Here is a 12,014-nt window from a genome sequence, read left to right as displayed (position 1 = left end):
ACTAGAGGCTCCTTGGATCAGAAGCAGCCAGACATGGTAGGACAGATACCCACCTGACGTTCTCCTGGAACAGACATCTCACAGACCTTTCCTAAACAAACACTGAGATTTACTGAAGACTGCTCCAGGAAAGGCTCCAACTCAAAACTAACATTGCCTACGCCCTGTTTTCAATCTTTCCCACTGCAATGACACTATTCTCCATCATTTCGGTTGTAGAGTCTTGAAATAACAATGTTATAGCTCCCCTTCTGGCTTTTTTGAGAAAGACTAGGATTACTCTCTTTCATTTTGAGGGTAGTGGACTGTGTGGCACAAACAGTTGCTACCTCAGAAAGACCTTACCAATAATACAGTATTASCACAGTATCGGTAATGTTGAGGGTACTTGTCAGTCCCTTAAGGTTCTGCTTTTGTTTGAAGCAAAATGGCATACACAAGTATCAGCGTAATCACTGGGGAACGTCATCAGAGGTTCTGAATGGTCAAAGGTTACATCGACATGATCTTGGTAATCTAAGATACCACGTTTTAGGTAAGTACCAGTTCTCCATGTTCTCTGACTAATGCTGGTATTTTAGTCATTGTAAAATTCAAATCTACAAGATCAGCTGCCCCCATCTACTACTTCATATCATCCTGCTATCAGTTAGGAGTCTGCGCTCTAAATCTGTTGTTCAAACATTAAGTCCAATCCATGGCCCACCTTGACTTAATCACGATCTACTGCCTGACAGGCTGCCAAGCTGCAGCTSAGGAAATCTACCTGCTGAATTAATCCCAAAATGAGCTGCTCCATAACGATACATTTGGGGTCTCACAGCAGCCCCTGGGTGTACCGGCCTGCAGGAACAGCAGGCGYCTGAAGAGGCAACCTGGCGTCTGAAGGGCAAGATCAATGCACCGCTGTCTCCCGACAGGACAGATCCGTCAAGTACTTACCGGTCCTCACTAAAATCCCACGCATGCCGGCGTTCTGGGCCCCTCCAACATCATCCCTGCAGTCCTGGGACAGAACAGGAGATGAGTTAGTGGCCACAGACATAGCTGGTTAGCAAGCGTTTTTAATGTCTTGTGCCTTCYGTGCCACTAATGAGCCACCTGAAAGTGGCTCATGGCAGGATGGTCAAATCCTTCAGTTACCTACCACAGAAATGATTTACTTCATGCTTTTTGCCTAATCAAATAGCAAGGCCTAACCTCTGCGGGAACTGAGCTGCTAAGTCACTGGGTGAAGGACGGCGGAGAAATCTCATAGCCTCGGGCAAGATGTTTAGGGCTGCTCCAGCCCCCACTCAAGTCAGAGAGCTGATCCCAGGGGCTACACTCAGTCCTGCAAGTTTTGATGCTTCAATTTTCACCCTTCGTTAACTCCCAGTGCTTCTGGGAAGATGGGTTCAAGAGCCATTTGGAAGGCACCCACATGCAGCAGAGATGAGCACTGCGTTAGCGGGCAGGCAATAAGATACTCGGTCCCCACATACATCACCAATCATGACGGCCTCCTCTGGGGCACAGTCAGTCCCTCGTAAAGCTTCTAGGAAGAAGGTTTTCTCTGGTTTCCCCACCACCGTAGCTTTGGTGTCTGTCGCGTATTCCAGTCCAGTTACAAAAGGCCCAGGTCCCAGAGACAAGCCGTTCTTTTTCTTGAAATACCTGGCTTTATGTATAGCTATGAGAGGAGCACCATCTAATATCAACCTAGGGAACCAATGAAGAGGAAAACTCATAATTGTATTACAGGTATTTGCAGCTGAAGGCCTGAACCCGCTTTCATTTACATTGATGACAAGACTCCCACTGACACTCATTTATTTGGAGAGTTAAATAAAGTTCCTTCCTTTCTTTTCCCCAGAAACAGCTAATAAATCCCCCAAATAAAGAAACTATTATCTGGAGTATTTTAACAGTTAAGTATTTTTTAACTCCTTTCTGTATCTCTAGTGCAATTAGGATCATTTTTTAAGCAACCCTACTCTTCACAAAGGCTAACATCCTATCATTAGGACCGATCCGATTTCCCTGTGCAAATATTTTAAAATACATCAACCATAAACAGTGGCTGTAGGTAGCAGCTTGACTGCAACAGCCTTAATTTCCTGTTAATCTCCCTGCCTTGACTGGAAAATTGTAAGGGAAGGAATAATTAAGAAACTACTGCTATTCCACCGATCTCAATCAGCTCCTTCTTAGCCTGCGCTACCCTGTCAACCCTGTAAATTCACTTCATATCTGCTTGTGGGCTCTTGTCTAACATTTGCCTTGTAAAACCTTTGTGTCAGAGACCATGCTTCCTTAGCGCACACAGTGCCTGGACCAGGGGAGCCGTGATAACAAAATAACAACTAACAAAGGGGAGTTCATAGCGGAGGGAGGCTTGCTTTTGCAGAATTTGGGCCTATTCCACCAGTCCCCATCTTTGATTCTTCCAACTCTCTGTTAYGTGCCTGGCAGTTTTTCTTTACAGTGGACATAGCAGCTACTTGTTCTGTTGCAAAAGAAAGTCCACGTAACTGCTACGCTGAATGAATCTTCCTGGTACTACCAAGCTCAGCAACGTTACTGCAGTCCTCCCCCATCCCCAGTTTCAGTTTCAGTGCAATAAAAGCCCTCTAGACAGCATCTATAAAAGCTGAATTTCCCTGCCAAACACTTCCCGTCTGATTTTACAGCACCTTCTCCAGGTCCTGCAGGCAGCTCCAGTCTTTATCACAACAGGTAGAAATGTAACTAGCATAGTGGAAACAGCAAGCTGGGTATAGAAGGGCACCACTGGCAGTTATCTTATGGAGGATTTCTTTTCCCCTTAACCATGTTTTACAAAAAAAAAGCCTCTAAGAAAAGAAACAAAATCTTGCTTTGTTCCTTTATAGCCTCTCTAGAGCCCTGCTGTGCCTCTGTTCAAAGAGGCTGGCTTAGGTTAGTTGCATGCTCCTTGGAGAATGTCTCGTCTTTCCCACATGTCTGCAGAGCAACCTGGSTACTCTGAGCAATACAAACACGGTAATACTTCATTTCACTTAATTATCACAAAGCACTTGTATTGAATCAATGCATTCCAAAGCAAGCTCAACAAGAACTAAGCTGGCATGTGTATCTGTGAGCAGCCAGATATGTTCACAACAGGAGAATGCCTCTAGGATACAGAAAAAATTAATTTGACAGTGGCACCACAACCACTTACAGGAAGGATCTCACCTAGAGAATTCCTTTCAAYGTGGCATCAAAATCCCATGTATACAAAAAGGGAAATTTATTCACAGTCATTTCAAATGGTGCATAGAGAATGATCTTTGTGTATCACGTTTTGGGACTCATATTGGGTTAGATTTATCTAACCTGATGTTGAATGTCAATAGAGTAGTTGCTTACCAGGTAATTAGTCATTCTCGGCTCTTCACAGTCAGTGAAAAGGAAAAAGCATTTCTAGGGCACCAGAAGGGCACTTTAGCTCTCCAAGCTGAAGTCTTTTTCTAGTTAGAAGTCATGAGTAGTACGTTGAGTAGAATCTCAACATACTTGCTGAAAACAAGATGCTTCAAAAGAACTTACTAGAAATCCTACACTAGGAGGATGGGGAACAATCTGCCCTAAATACTGGATTTTCCCTTAGCCCCTATAAGATTTGGTCTCTGAAGACAGAGGTTTTGAACACAGAAGTCTTCTCCCTAATATTTCTCAAGATCCTTGTTTCTGTGTAAGCAGAAACATTACTTTTGAAACGTTACTAACCTTTTCACGTCAATGCTTTATCTTTTATTTTTTACGTTTGTAATTGTCTTGTTAATGCTGTAATTAAGTTTAATTACAGACTGAGACCTATGAAACCCAGGGCTGGATTGCCTGAGACTCACAGCCCTCAAATCCACAAAGGTTAGTGGTTCCCTCTCAGAAATGGGAGAAGACACCACACTCCTCACTACGTAATGRGGATATTGCTACCACCCTCTTCTCTCCATATAGGAAGGAATTCCTCTCATACACAGGACACAAGGTCAGCATGAGACAACCATCATCAAAAAAACAGCGAGGAGGCACACACTTACCGAAATGCCCTATTCATCATCTCGTAGTTAAAGTGCTCAGGAGCCAGTCCTACTACCACTGCATTAGGGTCATTCGTGGCTATCCCTGGAAAATCAAAAATGACATCACTGACTATTCTGAGTGAAATGACTTTTGTTCATACTTAGTAATACAGTCAGCCTTTTGCGTGGCTGAGTGATCCCCCAACTATCCATGCCACCCAAGCAGATGCATTTCATACAGCATTTCTATTAAGAACAAGGGTCACAGTCTGTAGCTACATCACAGCCTGCCCCTTTTCACAGAAGTTCATAGCTAACTGACCGTGTTCATGTCCTTTTTATAGAGTTCAGCACTGACCAATTCCCACTGACAATGTCTATTTCAGGTACAGGGAACTACAGCTTCTAAAGACAGGCATAGTCTTCAGTCCTTAACACTGTGAATAAATTGAAAACATTCTCAGCGCCCTTCAGAGAAAGGCTGATGAAAAATAATTGCCTTCTCTCAGTCTTCCTGCCCAAACAAACACTGGGAAGTCTAGATGAGAAAGTAAGAGCTAGAGCAGTTCCTAAGAACCTGCAGGGCTATCGCTCTGCTGGGAGCACAGCAAAAGGCAAAGCGAGTCACCAGAGCAAGAGGAGCCGATGCAAACAATCACATTTCCCCAGCAGCAGGCAAGACTCCATTTGTTAACTGACAGGTTTCAGTTACTGTCTTCCATGGAGTGAAGGGAAGCGTCAGTTCCTGACTTTCACAAGTAAAATCTTCTATGGTTAAACCAACTGGATCTCTGTCATTTGCCAAGCTAGGCAACAAGGTGATTAATCACTTTACAACACAAATTAACATTTTTTCACATAGATAAATCACTTAGGTGAGATATATGTCTTCTAGAAATGAGACGCTCTGGAGRAGCATAATTGTCTCTAGATGGCAGTGTCACCTCTGAAGGAACTAGACATGGCTCTATAACTCTCTGAGGACAGGACCACGGCACAGAACCAGCAGCGCAGGCAGAGTGGCATCTACAGGAGACACAGGAGTACCAGAGAGATTTAGTTCAAATAGGCTAAGTGGCAGCCGCACCGCGCGCTTGCTGGAGTTTTTGTTCTGCCTTCACACAGCGCACACTCTACACCTTTACTGGAACAACCAGAACTGCTGTGTCTCCAGAAACTCACTGCAAATCACTGGTTGATGTCTCGTGCTGCATGTCCTTCTGTTAGCACAGACAGTAAAAAGTAGCACTCAGAGATGCCATGTGGTTTTGTGACACCACTTGAAAGCATCTGGGTCCATTAACCATGAATGGATTACATTCATCCATCTGTGACCAATTTTATAGAAAGATTATCCAAGAATAATTCAATAGAAGTCACTAACAGGGATTTAAAACATTCTCCATTGCACTTAAATGTTTCAAGAGCAGTCCCGAGGAATGTGAGCCAAACTGCTCGTAGGAAAAAGAAAAACTAACAAAGCAATCCATGCCAGATTCAGGCTACACACAAAACGCCTCCAATTTGCTGGTATCGCTGTCTTTGCCGTCTTATACAAAATCAGCATCAGCTACTGTTAAACTGATGGAAAGATCCCAAATTCATAGAGATTAAACTGATTTATCTACCTTAAGTGAAATCAGCTGCTGTCTCTGACCCAAGAAAGCCTTCCTGAGACACAAATACAGAATATTGCTGGGGGCATACTTCTCTACGATACAATGTCAGGTGGAACAGATTACCAGCTTTCACTGTTCTCATAGCCCATACAGGCTTTCTTCCTGCATACTCACCTTTCTGAAGGTTACTGAATAGACCATGGCACTAAAATTTAACAGAAAACGTCTACCTCCTAGTGAGATCAGAACCTACTTAAATCATACAACAGTAAGGATTTAAATTTTTAAGGGTGGGCGCAGTGGCAAATCATCCACATTTTCACTGCCCTAGGTTTAGATGAAAGACTATTCACTATCCAACAGACTGTTTTCAACTCCAAGCAAGCTAAAAACATGTTCACCTCCATTCTTCTTCTAATAAAGATATCGGATAAGTCAAGGATTAACTGTCCTAACTTCAGGCACCTGCCTGAGGTGTCCAAGTTAGAATATATCAGCTTAGGCTCCCCTTATTGTTGAGGGAGAGAGACAYGCACATCTGAAACTCGAGCAGGTGTTAACCACACCTTTAGAGATGACAATCTGAAGAAATAAGAGTGATAAAGTTTCTATCACCCAATTAGGTATCAAAAGTACACAGAATGAAACCTAGATGTTCAATAATTCAAGCTRAACAGTAACTACCTGGAGATTTCACATTCAATAGCCATCCATTAAGAGAGAAAGAGCTTCCTGTGTCTCTGCATAAAGATTTTTCAGCAATTTGTGTCACTGCTGATCTAGCAATACGCATGGGACACTTTGATCACTTTGTCATCTAATTTTGCCCAAAAAAGATCTTTGTGAGCCAGTAGGACAAAATGTGCTGCAAGCAACATGGGACCAACATCAGTTCGTAAAATTGCTTGGAAGTACTAGTTCTACAGGGACACAATCTCTGTACAACAGCAGGGGAAAACTTCTGATTTCCAACAAATTGACACATTTTTGTTGCAAATCCTATCYACATTGGTAGGTGGACTAACTCTCCAATGATCTAGTAATAAATACTACTTTCTACATTGGAAATTTTTTTTAAAAAAGTAATGAGTTTTATCTGAATTCCCACCCATTCGAAGGTTTTAGCCGTCATTTCCACTACTCCTCAAGCAAGTATGACGATCATGACTTTAGATTGTTTACTGTTACATTAAAAAGAACAAAGAATTTTTATGACCCCAGAGTTCCACKTTGTAGACTTTCATCAGGGCTAGCAGTAGTCTAGTGAAATTGCTAGACTATGAAAGAGAATATAGGTTACATACTATACATTTTCTATACTATACATTATCAAGTACTATACATACTATATACTATACATTATCAAGAGGTAGCATAGTTTACAGTGTTGCAACTTGATTAGAATCTGAAGAAAAACACACTGCAGCTGCATGTTTCAGCTGCTTCTTTTTCTCTTCCTTTTGAGAAGGCACAAGCTCTTCTTGTTCAGCCCCTTGCACTATGTACAGGCCCTGCAGAAAAATAATTCTGCTTTATGCAGGACAGCACRAATGCATCTGAAGGCTCAATCTTCCTACATAGGCCCATTTCAGTCCAGAGCACATCATGGTTACCCCTTGCCTAGAACTTAATGTGCTATCTTACTCTGCTGCAAGATTTCTGACAACTGTGGAAGACGCAAGCCCCTACCCTGGATAGCAGAGGTGAGTGACATGTCACTAGAAGTRCTGTTTACAACCAGTTTATCTTTAACTCTAAGAAGGCAGAGCAGTGTTCTACATGCTCATTCCTACAAAAGGGAGAGTGCAATGTTTCCTCAGCTAGTGGTTCAACAACCTTCCCCCATACTGTTCTCCCACCATCTCACCTGTGAAATCAGGCAAGGCCTTATCATCCACCAGGAGAAGAGGCCGCACCTGCTTTTGCTCCAGGAGATTTCTGGCTGCTGTCAGAGATGTGAAGATCTCATTTTCCGCAATGTCAAATCCCAGTTTCGTGAGCCTCTCCAGCAGGTCTCTCTTGCACTCTTTTGTTGTGTTGGTCACAAAGCGAATGCTAACTGGAGCACTGCGGAGCCTGATGCAGAAGAGCAAAAGCCAGTTGGACAGATAATCCTTTTACTTACACACTTCATATGCCTCTTTGGGATTTAGAAAGGACTATCTGTCTAAAGGTTGTAGCTGAAAAGACTGCCTATGTCCCAGGCTACCGGTGCAACAGTCCAGAAGCATCAGGAGGTTGTTATTTTTTGTGTGGACTGGAGTGCAGTGTGAAACACAGGACAAAAATTACAGCTATGCTCTGCCTCTACCAGAAAAAGTCAGGAGAAAAATGGTGATTCCAAATTCCATCTTTACAGGATTAACAAAAYCACCTTTGATCAACTGCAACTASTCTGAAAAGCCTTCTAATTTAAACTGGATCATAAGTAGTCCAGCCCTGTGTTCTGGATTAACAGCATCCTGAACCAAAATAAACAGACAGAAGAACCTKGCTGCTAAATTACTATATTGAACTCAACATGCCTGGCAAATTTCACAGGAGCTGTAGGATGCTCTAGGAGCCTATGTTATCCGTGAGGCAATTTTATGTCAGCTTCTGCAGCCATTTCTCCCTTTACAGAGGAACACTGATCATCACATAAAACCACATTATTGCCCTACACTGACAGTACATGCTACCAAATAACCAAATAATTTCAAGTGACAATTTCAATGGTATTTCCTTTAATTGTTCCCCCACCATCACTTTCTCCATTTGTTACTATAGAAACAAACACTGGCATCATGACTGCATGGAGAACATCAGAATAAAGTTGGTCAATGCTGGAGACTTGCTTGCACCTGTCACTTCTTTCCCTTGTCTGCTCTGCTTCCTGGAAAGACACACTGATCTTCTGCAACTATGAACCGGTTAAATAAATAAATAAATAAATAAATAAATAAAGTGCTCTGTTTACCAATAAAATAGAAATTAAGATTTATGCCCCCAATATTAAGAGGCAATCCTAAAAATACAATCTATCCATTTGTTCCCAAGGCAAGCTGCGTTCCAATCATTTCAGGTTCTCTTTAGGAAGGTCAGTTACCTGGATTAGCAAAAAACATGAGTTTTTTTTTTTTTTCTTTCTTTCTTTTTTTCAGATCTTCAAGCAGGAAGAGCTGGCAGTTCTTTGCAAGGAAATGACATCTGTTTTCCAAACTTGTGATCCTAAACTGAAGCAAAACAGAGCACTGGACAATCTCCATGTCTTATTTCTTCTCTAATTTTCCTGCCTTGCTCTTCCTTCCAGAAGCTAGTACTGGGCCTGCACGAGCAAAGCCCATAAGGAATCAAGCAGAAGCACAGCAGAAGGCAGAGAAGAATCAACTTTATAAAACATTGTCCATCTTCTGATTCTACAGAAATCCTTTCTATTGCCTCAGGGCAATAGAGCTCTGAGAGGCAGAGCTGTTCTCAAAATCATCCCTTTTATACATCCAGGGAATTTCCAGAATGCTAATTCTGATCCAGCACAAGTTCTCCCTGCTGCATGAAATACAGGTAGGCAGGATCCAGCGAATGAACGGGTCTGAATGAACACCCACCACTTCAGGAGTTTTTACTTCTTTGCAGTCCTATGTCTTTAAGAGATAATCACTTCCACAGAATTATTGGTAACAAGACGTGCAGAGTTTCCTAATCCATCTACTTTTTTTCTGAGCAACAGTCTAGCTTTATAAAAATCTAAGCAGTCGATACAACTCCAGTAAAAACTTCTCGTGTTTAATTCATGCTTATTTCTCTCCCCTCATTAATTCTCACTGCTCCAGCATCTTAAGGTGTCCCCCTGTCTCTCACCATAGTGAGCATACATGACTTTATATTGTTTCTCTTCATTCTTTGCAAGGTGACTTCTTCAGGGAAACAGTGTCAGGACACAATACAAAGATCCCTGGCTCTGCATACCTACTTTGCTGCTGACTTGACCCGTCAGTTAAAGTAAATCATTTTACTATGCCTCAGTTTCTGCAGACACTCCTTCATCAGAAGGGGTACTTACTGCACTGTTAATTAATATGTTGAGATTCATACAAACTTGTATGATCAAACACTCCCCAACTCAAAAAGTGAGGCTGTTTACCTAACAGGAAAAAAAAAGGGAAAAGAAAAAGAAAATCTTGCCTGAAAGACCAAAGGAAATKATCATTTGGTAAAGGACACCTTTTTCACTGGGCCAAGTTATTCTCACTGTTATTCCAATCGAGCCCACCACAGGCTTAAGGGCTCACATGTATGATCAAGCTCCTGTAGTTAAACAAAGTATTGAGCATCTGCTGAACTGAAGTGACTTTGGTACACATGGGGTAATCCAAGTTAACTTAACAACCTTCCACTTTGGGCTAAGGTTGCAGTCTTGCATGAATTAGCTGAGATGCTCTGAATAATAAGTCTTTCCTACCCAGAAAAGACTTACAAAAGACCTAGCACACTTCTTAGGGAAACCGCAAGGGATCAGGTGGTTTGTAGTAACATGTTAATGTCTAGGCCCTTTGCAGAGTTCTCCTGGTGTTAATACAAGTGCAACTAAACAGTAGAATTTGGCCACATATTTGCTTTTATATGTCAGTATAATAAGGCAGAACCTTCAGGCCTTTTTCACTAAAAGAAGCATCTTTGTGCAAACAGCATCGACACAACCCATAAGAGGAAATGGCAAAAGGTAGCTTGCCTTTTAAGAGCTTCCTGAGCGCCTGGCACAGCTGAGTCTTCAACRTGAAGTGTGCCGCTGAGATCTACCAAGACAGCTTTCAGCGCACGCCGAGCTGCCATCCTTCATTCCCCAGGGAAAAGGCAAATAAATGAAACAACAAAAACYGGTTAGCAGACAATGGATAATAAAAATAAGGAACTCGGTTAAGCGCCTCATTTGTGCCAAGCCCGGTATTACTCAGAACATTACTCGTAGTATTAAATGGGACCCTTTAGACAGAGAGATAAAAGGCAGTGCTTAAAAAAAATACATAATTGATGGGRTGGTATTTTCCCAAAGACTCTATATATGGAAATCAGGTGCTATTTGTTTTTAAGTGCCTTTATTTGTGTGTGTCAAAAAAATCTCTAAACAACTAAGACTGTTGGGAAGGGGATCATTACGTCTGGTATTGCTGGCTCAAGGCCTCAGCAAACATGTTTCAGCAAGTCCCACCGACACCAGTGCTGTTGTTCAAGCAAAGATAAATACTATACTAYTAAGCAATGACACAGTGCTCTAACTATAATCCTCAAAACACATTGCAAATGTGGCTATTATTAACTTTATTTTTGTAAGCTGGATCTACAGTGATCCAGCCCTGAACACAATTCAGGTGTACCAGTTCCTAGGCCCAGGCTACCTGCTAGCCATCAAACAAACTAAGGCAGATAGAATTGGGTCCTGAGCCAACTGATGAAAAGTGTACAGTGTGGATTTTGCAGGTGGCTAGTCTGGAAGTCATCAGGGCTCAAGGATATCCATCACCCAAAAGGRTGACTGCCTCCTCTTGCAAAGGGGGCAGTCATGCAATCTTTCTACAGCAAGCTGGTGTGTCTTACAGATAAGTATAGGACACTAAGCCTGAAACAGAAAGCAGCAAAGTGTAAAGGCACTGGGRAAGAGAACATTGAGCTTCGGTGCAAACCATCTGGCTAAAAAGTTGTCTTCAAAAACTRGTATATGTTGATAAAACACCTGCTCTTAATTGTTTTGCAAGTGCTGTACCTCCAGAGGTAAATTTGCTGAGCCATTTCTTAGCAAATGTCCAATATAGGAGCTTTTCTCCTGTTTGTCAGACATTACTTTCCAAGCTATCATCACTAGCAATCCATCAGGATTTTCTGTTGAGTTGTTCTGGTTACAGATGGAGCATGCAACATGTATGTACTTTTAAAAACATGCATAGTAGTCAGCACCATGACTGAAACCTGTCTTAATAAATTTAATTTTCTATCAGAACATTTTTATCTTTACAGACAGATTTATCAACTCCCAACTCACATGAACYTGACAGCTAAGGTACAATACACAGTGTGCGGACAACTTTATGAGATCCTACTTTCATTATTCCTGCTTGTTTCCCACAATAAGAAAAAATAAATGCTTATTTTATATTATGTCTGTTACCAGAGAGGCCAAGGTTACATGTCTATGATAAAGAACTGATAACAGAACTACTAACAGAACTACTTTAGCTTCACCAACATCACAGGAAAAGAGAGCACCAAGTTTCCARGACATCCTCCCAGGGTAAAATCCTTAGCACAGATGAAGTGCCTGAGCGGAGTGGGATCTGGATGAGTCCGCAGCATCTCCGGGACACTAAACTCTCTTCTCTCAGGCCCTTCAGCC

The 12,014-nt window shown here is 42.0% G+C and overlaps 1 protein-coding gene across 1 annotated transcript in view; it reads right to left on the bottom strand.

Moving 5' to 3' along the window:
• The window catches only part of HDHD2 (haloacid dehalogenase like hydrolase domain containing 2), an 11,247-nt gene extending 782 nt beyond the window's left edge, over positions 1-10,465 (bottom strand). The window contains exons 1-5 of the mRNA XM_085322212.1: positions 10,359-10,465; positions 7,515-7,723; positions 4,047-4,131; positions 1,485-1,701; positions 943-1,006 (exon numbers count right to left, since the gene is read on the bottom strand). Coding sequence (XP_085178338.1) covers positions 943-1,006; positions 1,485-1,701; positions 4,047-4,131; positions 7,515-7,723; positions 10,359-10,459 — 676 coding nt within the window. The 5' untranslated portion in view covers positions 10,460-10,465. The remainder of the gene's footprint in view (positions 1-942; positions 1,007-1,484; positions 1,702-4,046; positions 4,132-7,514; positions 7,724-10,358) is intronic.
• Between the last annotated feature and the right edge of the window lie 1,549 nt (positions 10,466-12,014).

Source organism: Rhea americana, unplaced genomic scaffold, assembly GCF_003343005.1.
Source record: "Rhea americana isolate MKP2758 unplaced genomic scaffold, rheAme1 scaffold_75, whole genome shotgun sequence".
Lineage (NCBI taxonomy): Eukaryota > Metazoa > Chordata > Aves > Rheiformes > Rheidae > Rhea > Rhea americana.
This window is presented reverse-complemented; position numbering and strand designations above follow the sequence as displayed.